The 16,956-nt window shown below is 43.0% G+C and overlaps 1 protein-coding gene across 1 annotated transcript in view; it reads left to right on the top strand.

Moving 5' to 3' along the window:
- Nucleotides 1-16,671, top strand: part of LOC5576917 — a 30,190-nt gene extending 13,519 nt beyond the window's left edge. Inside the window, exons 2-3 of the mRNA XM_001662964.2 lie at nucleotides 16,053-16,213; nucleotides 16,276-16,671. Of these exons, the coding sequence (XP_001663014.2) occupies nucleotides 16,053-16,213; nucleotides 16,276-16,644 (530 nt within the window). The 3' untranslated portion in view covers nucleotides 16,645-16,671. The remainder of the gene's footprint in view (nucleotides 1-16,052; nucleotides 16,214-16,275) is intronic.
- The last annotated feature ends 285 nt before the right edge of the window (nucleotides 16,672-16,956 follow it).

The following is a 16,956-nucleotide window of genomic DNA, read 5'->3' as shown; positions in this document are numbered from 1 at the left end:
TGACTTATCATCTTTCAGGTGCACTTTGCTGATCGTCCGTGGTGCGGCACAACACTGACCCGTACATTTTAACTTTCAACGTTTTTTACGGTATTATCGCTGTTGGGTTTTAAATTCTATTTAGTACGTAAGTTTTAATCACTGTATTCTAATAACTCGCGGAACTAAACCGGCTTGTATGGTAGCGGACAAAACCGGACCGTCACTTCCATCATTTCTCCTGACCAAACTTAAAAGAGAGTTTGTCAAAATCTTCCCATCCCCTTTATAGTAGTCGTAAAAAGGGGGGGGTCCTTCCACTACCCACTACCCTTATCCAACTCCCATGTCCTTGATGACAGATATCAAGAACTCGTCTTCCTTTCTAATGATGAGTGGGTCTTGGTAGCGATGAGTTCCTTACACTCTAAACAAGTTTTAGTTATCAAGGTGTCTTACAAAACTTTTAAAAATAAGATTCCGATTGGGCTACATGCGAAGCCTTAACATTTCCTAACCTTACACTTGTTTTCCTTTTTTTGTAAATAACGCATTATGAAATTTATGTAATATGAAAAATAAATAAACAATCTGAATAATAATGTAAATAAAAAATCTGGGTAATACATAAATTTGTAAATACAAAAATGAATGAATAAATAAATAAAAATAAATAAATAAATGAATAAATAAATAAATAAATAAATGAATAAATAAATAAATAAATGAATAAATAAATAAATAAATAAATAAATAAATAAATAAATAAATAAATAAATAAATAAATAAAGAACAAATCTGCAATCGGAATCAACAACAAAATAGATAAATAAAGACACCTTAAGCTACTAAGCGTAAAATAAACATCACTCAAACACTGAACCGTGGAGACAAACGTTTGTCGTACACTTAGACATTTAAATAAATAATTTAGACGATACAACATAAAAAAAATATAACAAATCAATTAATCTGAACCATCAGCTTGCCTTTCCACCACACAAATTCATTGTTACCCAAACGATTGGTAACAATTTGGTGCCATGGTAAAATATTCGAAATAAACTGCGAATTTAGTCTGCACAAATCAAGTGGCGTTGTGTATTTGATTTAACCCTCTGATAAAGTATTTTCAACCACTACGCTGTTCTCACTGTACGCCAATAAACCACACTCAAAAAAAAATGTGATAAAAAAAAGATCAACTTATGGAACATACACTTCGTAGTTGCTACTCCGTGATCAATCAGGATAGTGATATTGCACAGAGAACCACTCAGATGAAGCTTGGGTTTTAGCTTTTTTTTACCATCTTCAATGTACAATCACACTACCCTGGACATTTCTAGATTGATAACGGCGCCGGCCACGTCCTTATGTCCATTGGGGAGAGGAAGGAATGTTAATTAGATAGCCGTTGTTACTAGAAAACCGGAGAATCTCCTGCATTTCCAACAGCTACCTTGGAAGTAGGAGTGTTCTTTTTTGTTAGTGATGGATGAGGTATTCGACCGTATGGATACCACTGTGGTAAGCGGTTAAGTCGATAAATTCAATTCTAGCGATAGATAGAACTGATGATGTTTGCGTCATAATGACGAGAGAAAGACAGCTATTAGGAATAATGTTACAAATATGTGAAAGGGACGGGCCTGGGATTGAACCCACGGCCTCCTGCTTGCAAAGCAGAAGCGATAGCCATTAGACCACTAACCCCGTCTCACACTCAAAAAAAAAAATAAATGTGCGGTAAAAACTAGCAGCGCTTAAGTCAATCCCCTAAGTTAACTGGCGTACCGACAATTTTCAGCAGACAAGAAATGCGCTTGATTTTACCATGTCTGTTGTCGAAATCAGATTGATGAATATCCCGAATAAAAAATACAATACAAAAACAATATAACGTATTGTAACAGTACCATTCAATATATTGGAAATACAATACAGTATATGTAAAATGACAATACAATTATAGTACAATATATTGTTTTGAACAGTTCACTGTATAGTATATGAGATTTTTGCAATATAATGTATGGGTGGTTAAGTATCGTAACAATACAAATATAGATATTTTCTCATACAAACATTTTGAAAATACAATACGATATAATGTTCATGTATTGTCTTGATTAGCAATTCGTGTATTGTTGTACAATTTAAAAACAATTCAACGAACTGTATCATGGTTGCATTCGTCGTTACAGCTAATGTCAAGTGACTTCTAAAAAACTACTTATTTTCACTTTTTGAATATTTTTCACCCAACATTTCTTGCTTTCTGAACTTGTTTTGTTTATTTCTTTCAGCAAAGCTACATAGAAAAAAGCAACAGTTGTTTTACGCGAAAATAGGAATTTGACCAAAATTGTAAGGTATAAAACCAATTAAAAAAAATTGGGGTGGGTAATGGCTATTACATTACCGCGGGGTTGACGTAGAACTACGATGATTAATAATTTGATTTGTCAAGTGTATGAATTTGTAAGTGTACTAGTTTTGTGTTGTTATTGATCGGATGAAGTTTTCAGAAGTTAACTCTTTTTGTACTTATTTTGGTAGTCCTGAAAAGAACCATTTGTCGTTCTGTGGTTCCGAGAACCAGTGTTTGGTGTTCCAGGAATAATGCCAGATGATTGAATTTGTTTGTTTGGTCGTTGCTTCCTTGTGTTGCTTGGTTGGGTGATCGGTTTCTGGCCGGTTTCGCCAAACTCCTCCAGTAGATTAGATGTTTGATAGCTCGGGTGCTTCGATCGTGAGAATCGATAGAATCGGTCCAGTGCTTTGGTCTGTAGCAATATCCATTGCATAAGCTATAGGCTCTGTACTTTGATACTCATCAATATGCAGGCTTGGCCGCTATGATCCAGTATTTCACGCAGTTCGTCTCAAAGCGTCACTAATCGATGATTGCCTAAGCGCTGCAGCTCATTCCTCAAGTCAACCCTCTTGGTAGAATTGCTGCCTTTGGCGTGATTGAACTTAAAAAGTAAGAGGTTGTTTCCGAGATACGACCGCCAAATCGACGTTGGATAACATTAGCATCTTCTATTTCCTGGCTTGAGACCGTCACGAACTTATGAAAGATTTCTGAGAGAACAGCACCAATTTTCGACCCAACACTAACTTTCGACCGATTTTCGATACGGTTTTGGCCTACTTTGTATGAAAATCCGAAAATTGGCACAGAATTCTTGTAGGTCGAAAATAAGTGCTCTTCTAATCAATTTTCACACTATTTGTTGCATGCCATTGTTGACCTATTATGAACATTTTGTGTTATTATTTGGTTGGTTCGATTAACTCTTCAACCGGTCGATGGAAGAAGAAGCATGAGCGATAACTTTTGCTCAACAAACAAATATTCCGCTTGAGGGTCCACGCATGATCCACTAAGATTGATTGCTTAAGTGGGTTCCGAAGCCTTTCGATACTCGTCGTATCCGTGGCGAACGTGCTGAAATTGCATTGAAGCACAATTTCAAACAACTGCCCTTTTCAGGGCCACAATTGATTCAATAATTTATTTAGTTATCAATTATAGCTTCGGATGATTAGTTTTCAACGGAGATAAATGGCAAACAATGTTTAACATAGGTTCCCGTCGTTCGGGTCGGGCGGCGGTAGCAGTCTTTTCTGTGTGCGTATTTCCATTCGTTCGACAATGTCTTACCAAATCGAAACGTCAACAAAGCTGTTGCTTATTAGTTTTAGCTCTGTGTTCGACGAGTTGATACTGATCGCTCTAGTATCATTTAGGTAGCGACGGCGACAACGGCATTATGCGATCATCTCTAAATGCGAAACAAACCGGGAGGAATTCTTCATTCAAGTGCCGTTCGCAATTTATCCGACTCATGCACACACTGTCGAGGATCGCCCCGCGCGCGCACAATGGGAAATTTATTTCCCATTTATGGTTGCGTGCAAATGACTGACCAAAATCTGAATCAATCACATTCAATCATCAGTAATGTCGCTCTTCACGGTGGAAAATTCTCACAACTCTTTTAAAATGAAATTGTCGTCCTGAAAAGGACGGTTGGTGGTAGTCACCGTCGATCAAACTGGGTTTTCATTCTATTGATAGACAGAAACACACCAAAAGATCACCGAAAACGATTAAATTAAAATGCGGTCGGTAATTTTGTGCTCTCTTGTCCATCCTTGTATTCGATGGTTTGCTCACTCCTCCGACGGTAATTATCAAGGTTTCTGGACGCATTCTCCACGAATTCGATGGGCTAGCTGGATGCCAAGGGCCATGATGAGCGATTACACGGAACCCGCAGCTTTTAGCTTGGGAATAAACAGCAGCAGCAGCGACGAACGTGTAAATTTTATTCCGATATGAGTCCTTCTTCGGTTGCTGGTCAACGATTGACTGATGCGCGCGTGAAGTCGAGTTTGGTTGGCTTCGACTGAACACGAGATAATAAAGAGAAGTAAGAAGAAGACCGAAAGGGGCGTTTCCCTTTGAATGACGAAAGTGGCTAAGATATCGCGCAATGATGTCTGTGTCAGGAATACACAAGAAAAATGTGCTTTTCTATAAAAAATAAGACATGCTTCGATATTTCCCAATTTTTCAATAGTTTAGTCATGATAATCAATAGTTTTATTGTTGGAGTAGATTAGAAAGATTTCCAATCGATTGGTGCAAGAATCTTGAAAATCTATCCGGGCGTTAGTAAGTTATTAACAGTCAAAATCTAACAACTTTTCGTGGCGCGAGCGATTTTTCGTTTTTCGAAATTGTACCCCAGTATGTTGCCGTAAGACGTTATCCAACGTCAAAAAATTGGAAGAGTTTGTCAAAAATAGCCCTTGCAGTGAAGTAACCCGCGACAAACCAACATATATATACCAATTGCTGATCCTGGCTTTTGTCATAGTCGTACACGACCTCGGGGAAAGTTCCACCTTGCGACTTATGAACAGTAAAAGCACAGGTGCTAACCATCGGGAACTGAATGCGTTTGCATTTGATTATGCCGCACAGCTTGAAAGTAAAATAAAAATTCTCTATACAGGAGTGAAATTGGAGTTTCAAAACCAAGAGCCTTACGTTGGCATGAAATATTTTGAACTCTTATAACTGTTTTCTGAGAGTTTTTAGACTGTTTTAGAAGAGAACGTTGATTTCAAGCAAATCTATAAATGGTGGCTAGAGAAAATTTGACGTCATTTGCTTTCCATTCTCCGCTTGGATCGCATCTCAGCAGGCAACAGATCGTCTTGCTCTGACCGGGCGTGCTTCTCAGGCACAGACTTCGATAGCGAAGGACTTCCCCGTTTGTCTTGTCTTGCTTCGCTCAAATTAAACTGTCGAGCGAGCGAGAGAAGATGCCGTCCGAAGCCAAAGTCATCACCGCTGCCGCCGCCAAGAAGAAGAAGAAGAAAAGGAAGCAGTCCACAGGAAAATTTGCGGTCGAACTGTGAACACGGTCGGGCAAGTCATTCTGGCTTTGTGCTTCACCGCTTGTTTGCGTTCACCCAGCCATCGTCATCGCCGCCATCATCAGATTTCAACTTAAGCTCGGTGATCCACTACCTGTTACTGTTGTGCGTCATCCACGCCACGAATCTTTCGGTTCGTCGTATAAGCAAATAACTTGCTCAAATTTATACATTTGAGTTGAGGATTCCCCGTTTGACCATGGCAATCAACTGATAACATCCCGCAGTGTTATTTATCTGTAAGAGCATCAAAGCTAACAAAGCCATCGGCCCTTTTCAGGGCCATCAAATTGGTGGAAAAGAGTTAAAAGAGAAATATTTCCGACTTTATATATGACTTCTTATATTCCTAAATCAATTTCACAGCTTCATACAAAATTTCATTTGTCATGAATAATTTATGACTAAACATTTTGAGACTGTAATCGCGGACGCTGCTGCAGTGCCGTCGGGGTGAGTGCTCAACATTCCACAACAATTGTAAAATAGAGTGGCATTTCCAACAGCGTCTTTGATGTTCCATATTTTGTGGGAACACTTTGATTAGCAAAATTATCACATGTAACAAAATTGCGACATTTTAAGAATGCATTCGAATAGACATTCTCATTGAACAATTGTAATAATTATGGCACCCATGGATCAGAAATTTACCGTCATAATAAAGAAAACTATTGAATATCATGCGTGATTTTAATTTATTGTAAGCTATTAAAATAATGTTGATATTTTTACTGTCCATACGAACGCGCATGTGAATTTTCCAAGATATGTAAATCCCTAACCAAGACATCAACTTCATGTACCTTATCCTAGATTGGTCAATCAGAAGAAGGCGAAGAATACGAAAGGGAGTAGCAACGTCTGCAATTCAAATTATGTAAAACATACTATCTTTGACAGATTCGGTTCATTTAAGGAACGAATGACCTTCGGATTAAAATCCCTCTGTAACAACAACAGGATTCGGTTCATTTCATTTACACTTTCGATCTAGTAAGAACTTCTCGTGATAATATAGCTAGTAATATTTCTTAATGTGCTTACCAAAAACTTGCTATAATCTCTTAATTCATCTCGTAGCATCATACAATATCTGATTTATCACGAATAATCGACAATACGACAATTTGAGGATGTTCCAAGAACGCTGCTGCAGTGCCGTCGGGATGCAATAACAGCATAATGCTCATCTTGTACATCCCTTGCCAAGAAATCAATTTCATATAGCCTATTTCTCAGATTAACGCAATAGACAACATGTAGAAAAATCAATTCAGATCAAAAGTTGCTCATTACAATTGGTCAAGAAACAATTTATTGATTTTAATGTCGCAATTTTAATACATTTTCCAATTTCCGTACTCGAGAATTTTGGAAGCGGGGGCCGTGATGCTCGGGATGGATTGTCCTCCATGACTGGTCCTGGCTGGAAATATTCGTGGGGAGAAACTCGACCCTTTGCTGCAGGAATTTCATTAACAACTCTTTGGTAAAGCAGAAATTTTCCGAGGAAAATTCTGATAAAAGTGAACTTTTTCAAAACAACTCTTATTGATTGGAATATTTATCAACAACTCTTTGTTAAGTAAAATCATCCTTAATAACTCTTTGCTTCATCGCCAAACCAAACCATTTCATTGAATTCATCATGTACAAGAATATGAATGGTAAGGAGAGGCAGATGGTGTATATTTCGCTGGCGTTACTTTCCAACAGGTCGCCGGTTCGCGCTGACTACTAATCCGTCCACTGAATGATTTTCAGTTGTTGCTTTCGCTTCGTTGATCTCAGGTTCCGTTCGCTACTCGCACACTGCTGTGGCTTTCACGCGCTCTTCTTTGCTGCTCCGCTGCTTGATCCGTTCGTTATGCCGTTCGATTTGTGAATGAGCTGGGAGCAGAACAACCAGTGGTTTTATTTGCTCGAGCTCCGTTCACCGATGGCGAGTGGTGGGGTTCTCGCTTGGTTGTTTCGTCACTCCGTTCGCTACTCGCACGCGATTGGTTATTGCTTTCGCGCTATTTTCGTTGATGGTGTAATTCTTCGCTGAGAAAAAAAAGGCAACTCTATTGATTTTTCATGCAAAATGACCGACTTTGATAAACTATATCTCAGTTATTTATGGACCGATTTGAATGAAATTTTCACAGAATATCAGACATAACTTAAATTTTAACATATGTTTTTGAGTGATTTTTCCAATCACACGTTGAAAAGCAGTTACGGTTTGACTAAAGTGAATATTTTGACGATTTTTTATGATTGACATAACTAAACATATTGAAGGAATAGCTTCATGGTATCTTCAGAAAAGTTGTAGATTTTGACGAGATGAATAAGTTTGCTGAAGACAGTTTTTGTGTAAGGCTATCAGATTTTAAGATAAAAAGTTTTGAATTTTTCGTCGAAAATTACAGTTTAGTCAAACCGTTATTACTCATAAACTTGTGATTGGGAAAATTATTCATAAATATATGTTAAAATTCAAGTTACATCTGATGTTCTGTGAAAGTTTCATTCGAAAATATTTCCATAATAACTGAGATCTAACTTACCAAAGTTGGTCATTTTGTATGGAAAATCGAAAAAGTTGCAAATGCATGCGAATAAGTTGGGGCCTTCCTTAGCCGAGTGGTTAGTGTCCGCGGCTACAAAGCAAAGCCATGCTGAAGGTGTCTTGGTTCGATTCCCGGTCGGTCCAGGATCTTTTCGGAATGGAAATTTTCTTGACTTCCCTTGGCATAGAGTATAATCGTACCTGTCACACGATATACGAATGCAAAAATGGAAACTTTGGCAAAGAAAGCTCTCAGTTAATAACTGTGGAAGTGTCATAAGAACACTAAGCTGAGAAGCAGGCTCTGTTCCAGTGGTGACGTTATGCCAAGAAGAAAAAGATGTGAATAAGTTCTCTGTTTATTCAACAAACCAGCTGAATAATTCATGGGTGCACAACAGAAACAGGGTAGCGGATCACAGGGATTTAGTTGAAATCTGAAAACGTAGCTCAATCTTGAAATCTTGAGCGATTTCACAAATCAGATTCTGGATTAACAGCTCAGCAAGCTTCTAGCAGCGAGGTACTTCTCGCTAAGCAAGTTCGGAGGAGCTCTTACCAGCTCGAAAGCGGAAATGGAATGAAACTGAATCCAACGAAGGCAGCATGTTTTATAACCTTGGAATAGCAGATGATGCTCCTCCCTTTTGTGCTCTTCGCTTTCTGAACGACCAATCTGGGAAATGGGTATGTGCCAATAATGTGTTGGGCTTGGAATTACTTGAAAATTGCGGAGAATACTATTACGTGAGAAATTGGTCGAACATGAATTGTTGGAATGATTGGCATTCCCTAAATATTCAATACGAGCTGTTGATAATTAATAGTTTTCTTTATTATGACGGTAAATTTCTGATCCATGGGTGCCAAAATTATTACAATTGTTCAATGAGAATGTCTTTTCAAAAGCATTCTAAATATGTCGCAATTTTGTCACATGGGATAATTTTCCTAATCAAAGTGTTCCCATAAAATATGGAACATAAAAGGCGCTGTTGGAAAAGCCACTCTATTTTGCAATCGTTGTGAAATGTTGAGCACTCACCCCGACGGCACTGCAGCAGCGTCCGCGAGTACAATCTCAAATGGTTGAGTCATAAATTATTCATGACAAATGAAATTTTGTATGAAGCTGTGAAATTGATTTAGGAATATTAGAAGTTATAAATAAAATCGGAAATATTTCTCTTTTAACTCTTTTCCACAAATTTGATGGCTCTGAAAAGAACCGATGGCTTTGTAAGCTTCGATGTTGTTACGGATAACTAACACTGCTCGGACCAGCAAAACTCAGGGGGCTTCTGGTATTTGCTCCTAACGGGATTGCTTCTTGAGCACCAATGATGATTTCATCACGAGTCGAAATTTTGAAGCGCGGGTCAACAGCTCCTCGGCCGATGAAATTTGCGGCGGCGATGACGATGGCTGGGTGAACGCAAACAAGCGGTGAACCACAAAGCGAGAATGACTCGCCCGACCGTGTTCACAGTTCGACCGCAAATTCACCTGTGGACTGCTTCCTCTTCTTCTTCTAGGCGACGGCAGCGGTGGTGGCTTAGCTTCGGACGGCATCTTCCTCGCTCGCTCAACAGTTTGATTTGAGCGAAGCAAGACAAACGGGGGCGTCCTTCGCTATCGATGTTTGTGCCTGAGAAGCACGCCCGGTCAGAGCAAGCCGATCTGTCGCCTGCTGAGATGCGAGCCAATCGGAGAGTGAAACGCAAATGACGTCAAATTTTCTCTAGCCACCCCTATTTATAGATTTGTTTGAAATCAACGTTCTATTTTAAAACAGTTATTAAACTATTTGGGCAGGTATGTGGGATTCAGTAAGTAAACGAAATGAAGCTTTGATGTCTTATCTTTCGATTGAGGTGCTAATCAAGCAATTTCGTTAAGCCAGCGAAAAGTTATAAACGTTTAAAATATTTCATGCCAGCGTAACGCTCTCGGTTTTGAAATTCCAATTTCACTCCTGTATAGAGAAGAAAGACGTACTTCTACGTCAACAATACAATGTTCTGTTACAATATATTATATTGTTTTTGAATTGTATATCCAAACAAGAATAATATTGCTTCGACATTCAATTACAATACGCTGTATTGTATCCAATACGTTATATTGTACATTAATGGTTTATTCCATTCACTGAATGATACGTTTTTATCCGGGATGGTTTCTGTGAAATATACCAGTAATGTGGTGGGAGGTACTATAAACTGTAGAAGAACGATGATTACCTCCGGCTAAGTATACGGTGCATCCAAGCACCCCCCGTGAGTATGATTACTAGCGCATTGTTGTACCCCCAGGTACGTTTGACATTTATGCTCATTCCTAAAAGCACATTTCCCGCGTAGAGTTGATATTCATTTTAACTCTAATTAAACCGTTCAAAGTTAGCTCGCGTGTTTTATTTCCCGTGACAAATCCGAATCTGCGGCTTCGCTGATCTGCTGTGTTTTCCACCTGCTCGTATCGTCGTCAGGTTATGGTGTCCCAGGAAGCAGTAGGATTTGAGAAATTGCGGAAGAAATAGGCCGATCGGAAGTGACGGAGTATCGCGAAAGTTCGACGGCGTTTGTGTGTGTTGGTGCGCTGCTGCTGCTGAGTGCGGAGCCACCGGTGGCTTTGGTGAAAAAGCTTTTGTTCTCGACAAGCGTCGCGAGTGCGGAATAGCGGTAGTGTTTTTGCCAAGATGGCTGATTCTCGTTTTGCCTTTGCCAAGTTGAATGGCACAAACTGGTCAACCTGGAAGGTGCGCATCGAGATGCTGTTACAACGGGAAGATTTGTGGACTGTTGTGAGTGAACCCGTCCCTGATGAAGAGGGACAGGACGATGAGTGGAAGACCGCCGATCGAAAGGCGAAGGCCACTTTGGTGTTGCTGATTGAAGATAACCAGCTGCCGCTCATCAAACATAGTGCTAGTGCTCATGACGTGTTCCGCGCGCTGAAATCGTACCACCAAAAGACGACGCGTTCGGTGCGAGTTTCATTATTGAAAAAGTTGTGTGCGGTTAACCTCCCCGAGCGCGGTAATTTGGAGGAACATTTGCGTGAGGTGGATGAACTGTTCGATTAGACGATCGATTAGACGCGGCCGGCACGGAGCTGGACAAAGACACCAAAGTGTGCATGCTCCTGCGAAGTTTGCCTCCTTCGTTTGATGGCATTGTGGCGGCTCTGGATAGCCGTGAAGATGATGATATCTCGCTCGATATCGTCAAATCCAAACTAATGGATGAATATCATCGTCGTTTGGAGCGCGAGTGTGGTAGTTCCAGTTCGAAATCGGAGAAAGCAATGCGGTCGGTCGACAACAAAACGAAAGAGTTTCGCGTGTGCCACTTCTGTAAGCGCCCGGGTCATATTCGGCGTGATTGCCGGAAGTTTAAGGCGCAGAAGGCAGAAGGTAGTGGCAGCTCCCAAAGCGAAAGCCGCACAGAGCGACGGAAGAAATGTGGCGTTTACCGGTTCGGAAAGTGTTCGGTCGTCATCATGGGTCATTGACAGTGGGGCCAGCGCCCATATGACCAACAGTCGCGAGTTTTTCGATACGCTGAGTGAGTTTTCTGGCGGGTGGATCACGCTCGCTGATGGACAGAAGACGAAGATCCTCGGAGAAGGCAGTGGAGTGATTAGTGGTGTGGACGGTGCCGGTCAGCCGGTGAAGATTGACATGAAGAGTGTGAAGTTCGTTCCAGGGCTTTCGACAAGCCTGATATCAGTGGCCAAATTGGCAGAAAAGAACCTTGCGGTGAGTTTCGATGGCGAAGGCTGTCGGATTGCTGATGCAGGAGGAGACGTGGTGGCAACAGGCTATCGCTACGGAGGTTTGTACTACCTTCGAACGCTGGAAGTTTCCAACAAGGCCGTCGCTGGTGAGCATCGTGAGAATTGCCAGCACCAGTGGCACCGGCGATTCGGCCATCGAGACTGGGCAGCGACTGAACGACTCTTCAAGGAAAACCTAGCAACAGGTGTTCAGGTAGGTGACTGTGGCATGCGTCTTATTTGTGAATGTTGCCTCGAGGGGAAATACGCTAGGCAGCCATTTCCCCCGGTGACGGAGCGTAAATCCAAGCGGATCCTCGACATCGTGCATACTGACTTGTGCGGGCCGATGAAAACCACGACCCCTAGTGGAAATCGGTACGTTCTGCACTTGATCGACGATTATAGCCGCTTCACGGTGACATATTTGTTGAAGCACAAGTCGGATGCAGCGGAGCACATTAAGGATTACGTTCGATGGACGCAGAATATTTTCGGCCGGAAGCCTGGAGCCATTCGTTCCGACGGAGGGGGCGAATTTTGCAACAACGACCTGAAGACCTTCTATCGCGCCGAAGGGATCATGCCGCAGTTCACGACGCCGTACACTCCCCAGCAGAACGGTGTGACCGAACGCAAGTATCGGTCCATTACGGAGATGGCTACATGTATGCTAATCGATTCTGGCACGGATAAGCGTTACTGGGGAGAGGCGGTGTTAACCGCTACCTATCTCCAAAACCGTTTGCCTTCAAGAAGTGTCCCGAAGACCCCCTATGAGCTATGGTGGGGCCGTAAGCCGGATCTGGCTCACCTTCGCATCTTTGGTGCAGAGGCCTTCGTCCATGTTCCAGATCAGAAGCGCGGAAAGCTAGAAAGCAAATCGAGGAAGCTACGTTTTGTGGGCTACTCGATGGATCACAAAGCATACCGTTTTGTGGATTGCGAGACTGACCTGATCACCGTCAGCCGCGACGCGCGCTTTGTGGAACTGCGGAACGGTAGTTCGTCGGTAGATATGCCGCTGAAGCCGGAAGCCAACGAGAAGCAGAGAGCAACCGTTGAGGAGGAGAGAGATCCACTGAAGCTTGAAGATGAGGAGAAGCCTGGCCCGGATCCAGAGGCAGATGACGACGAAGAAGAAGAGCCTACTCAGGTGCAACCAGTTCGTCGCTCGCAGCGTCAAACGCATGGTAAGACACCGCGGAACCTAGAAGAGTACGTTCTTGATTTCGCTGTTGAGAACGTAGCGTGTGCTTCGGAGGAACCAGTCAACGTTCGAGAAGCGCTGGAGACCAAGGAATGGCGAGATGCGATGGAGGACGAGCTTGAATCCCATAAGCGAAACCAGACATGGGAACTTGTCCCATTGCCGAAAGGAAGGAAAGTCGTAGGTTCGCGGTGGGTATACAAGCTGAAGCGTGACGAGGCAGGGAACATTGCGAAACATAAGGCAAGAGTCGTCGCCCAAGGATTCTCTCAGAAATTCGGGGAGGATTTTGAAGATGTGTTCGCGCCAGTGACCCGACACGCAACGTTTCGCACACTGCTATCGATTGCATCCAAGCGGAAGATGGCGGTAAGGCACCTCGACATTAAGACAGTATATCTTTACGGTATCTTGGAAGAAGAGGTGTATATGCGCCAGCCTCCTGGGTATGCAGTTCCAGGAAAAGAAAACTACGTCTGCAAACTCAAAAAGAGCATCTACGGATTACGCCAATCCGCACGATGCTGGCACAAGCGTCTTCATGATGTGTTGGTCAAGTTACAGTTCAAGCAATCATCGGCCGATCCTTGCCAGTACGTGCGAGGCTGTGGAAGTATGAAGGTGTTTCTGCTCGTGTATGTCGACGACATACTACTGGCGTCGGCGATCTCCAAGGAACTGGATGCTGTGACGGACGGATTGAAGGCGGAGTTTGAAGTGACATGCTTGGGGGATGTACGCCATTTCCTCGGCATGGAGGTTCGTCGTGAAGAGAACGTGTATACGATTCGTTTGCAGAACTACATAAGTCAGCTGCTCGAAGACAACGGTATGAGTGAAGCAAAACCGGCAAAGGCGCCGATGGACCCGAACTACGTGAAGAGCGAAGATAATAGTGCGTTGTTGAAGGACATCTCCAAGTACAGAAGTGTCGTTGGAAGTCTCTTGTACCTTTCGGTCGTGGCTCGGCCGGACATTGCCAACAGTGCGGCCGTCCTTGGAAGAAAGTTTGCTGCACCCACGGAGCAAAATTGGGTGGCGGCGAAAAGAGTGATGCGTTACCTTAAGGGGACGAACGGCTATTGTCTACGTTTGGGTGGTGAAGATCAAGCATTGCAAGGCTTTTCGGACGCCGACTGGGCCGGCGACATGGCAAGTCGCAGGTCTACCTCAGGATTCGCTTTCATGTTTTGCGGCGGAACGATCTCGTGGGCAAGTCGTGGGCAAGCAAGCGTAACCCTTTCGTCTATGGAGGCGGAATATGTTGCCATCAGCGAGGCCTGTCAGGAAGCGATTTGGCTGAGGCAACTATTGGTGGATTTCGGTGAGCGTCAGGAGCAAGCTACTACGATTCGTGAAGACAACCAAGGTTGTATCGCGTTCGTGAAAACGGAGCGTGTCAACCGCCGGTCTAAGCATATAGACACAAGACAGAAATTCGTGCAGGAGCTGTGTTCGACGGGGCAGATCGCACTCGAGTATTGCCCGACAGATCGAATGGCAGCCGACATACTGACCAAGCCGCTGGGACCGCTGAAGCACGACCGCTTCCGCATTATGTTAGGCTTGGAGTAACGGAGTTCCGGAGAGTTCGGAGGCTGCTCATCGAGGAGGAGTGTAGAAGAACGATGATTACCTCCGGCTAAGTATACGGTGCATCCAAGCACCCCCCGTGAGTATGATTACTAGCGCATTGTTGTACCCCCAGGTACGTTTGACATTTATGCTCATTCCTAAAAGCACATTTCCCGCGTAGAGTTGATATTCATTTTAACTCTAATTAAACCGTTCAAAGTTAGCTCGCGTGTTTTATTTCCCGTGACAAATCCGAATCTGCGGCTTCGCTGATCTGCTTTGTTTTCCACCTGCTCGTATCGTCGTCATAAACATAGTAATTTGCTCTAAAATTCCATGGTAGTTTTAAGAATGGGTTCAGTCAGCTAAAATAGTAGTATTTTTTCTCGTGCATGGCTGCTTGCCTCCAGTTTCTCGATCGTCCCACACTTTCAAATTCTTTCCACTTGGTCCAACCACCTAGCTCGTTGCGTCCTCTTAGTCTTATATCGGCCGGATTCGAAATTAACGTTTCAGTCGACTCTCCACATCTCGATGTTCTACATCTCGATGTCTCTCTATCTCGATGAGATTTTCGTTTTCAATTTACTCTCCGTATGTCGATATGCCCATTATCAAAGGTTACTAGACTAGATTTTAGAGATTCAAAACAATTTGCGAAGACGAAATGATATCTGTTTGTTTTTGATTTTCCTGGCAACGGAGTGATTTTCAATCTAGTATTCGTTAAACATTTGTTCTATGTTTCGATCTCTTCCTATCTAGATGGTCCTTTCGATATCGAGATGTGGAGAGGCGACTGTATTTTTGAGGGATTGTTGTCCAGCATTCTCACAATGTGCCCATTGTAACCTTCTAGCTTTGGCGACTTTCTGGAGACTGAGTTCACCGTGGAGTTGCGCAAGCTCGTAATTCATTCTTCTCCTCTATTCGGTGTTCTCACATACTCCGCCAAAGATCGTCTTAAGCACACGTCATTCAAAAACTCCTAGCGCTTGCAGGTCTCCTTCGAGCAATGTCCACGTCTCATGCCCGTAGAGGACTACCGTTCTTATTAGCAACTTGTACATGGTACACTTACTACGGAGGTGAAATTTACCAGACCGCAAATTCTTGTGGAGTCCGTAGTAAGCACGCCGGCAACAATACGTTGCTCTGACCAGTCCATAATTTTCCACAGCTCTTCGCGGTCGATGGTATCATAGGCCGCATTGAAATCGATGAATAGGTGGTGTGTGGGAACTTGGTATTTGCGACATTAGTGTTAGATTTGATCCGTTGTCGATCTCCCGTCCACGAAACCGGCTTGATAACTTCCCACAGATCTGCTTGCCAGCGGCGATGGACGGCGGTAGATTACCTTGGAATGTACTTTATAGACTGTTTGAAAATTTATGATTGCTCGATAATTCTCACATTCTAACTTGTCACGAAAATTTGTTTAAATTCATGAATCTACAAACGATCCCCTTCAATTTCTTCTTCCAGAGCTGGCCGAAGATCCGGTGAGTGTGCAGGAAATCCGCGACGTATGGCGTGAACTTGTCCAGCATCGGGTAGCCTTGATCTGTTTCCGCGAGGGATCCGACGAGATTGCTGGCATCAACATGACGTACGTCTCCGACAAGGACGACAAGAAGGACTACACCGTAAGTTGCGTATTGCAATTCAAATGCCTCATATATCAATGTAATTCGTTTACTACAAATAGTGCAATGGAGATCGCTGGCGGGACGTGCTCGACGCGGTGATGTACTTCTCCGACCGAAGCAACGTGTTCGAACGGTACCAAGTGGACCAATACCTGGCAGCGATGGGACTATCCGTAGTGCCCAAGTACCGTGGTCGAGGACTGGCCACGGAGATCCTCCGGGCGCGGATTCCACTGTGCAAGGCCGTCGGGTTGAAGGTCACTTCGACGGTATTCACGGCCATTGGGTCGCAAATTCCGGCCGGTAAGGTCGGCTTCGAGGATAACTACGTCATGTCGTACGAAGAACTGGTCAAGGTCGACCCGAGGTTCGAATTTCCTGGCATTCCCGGTAAGTATTGTAAGAGTATGAGCTTGAAAGTCGAATAAAGTGGGTCGATTGTTGTAAAGAGGAAAGGAGTTCTTCGATGATTTGAGATGACTAAACCAGATGGATTGATGCTTGCTCAGATTCTGTTTACCAACCCCTATCTTCTCTGTAATTTATTCAAGATTCATTAAAGAGAATGAAGCAAAATGTATAAAACTTTGCGAAATTGTATGAAAATAAAGTTTTTAACTTCAATATGCAGAAGAGGAAACACCGAATCAGTCGTGGAAGATGGCTTTAATAGCAAGCCCCTCCAACTTTATCTCTCTCAACAAATGTTTACACGCCATCCAACAAAGCTGTTGTTGTAC

The sequence above is a fragment of the Aedes aegypti genome, chromosome 1 (genome assembly GCF_002204515.2).
Source record: "Aedes aegypti strain LVP_AGWG chromosome 1, AaegL5.0 Primary Assembly, whole genome shotgun sequence".
Lineage (NCBI taxonomy): Eukaryota > Metazoa > Arthropoda > Insecta > Diptera > Culicidae > Aedes > Aedes aegypti.
Note: the sequence above shows the minus strand (reverse complement) of the source record. Positions and strands in the feature narration are given on the sequence as shown.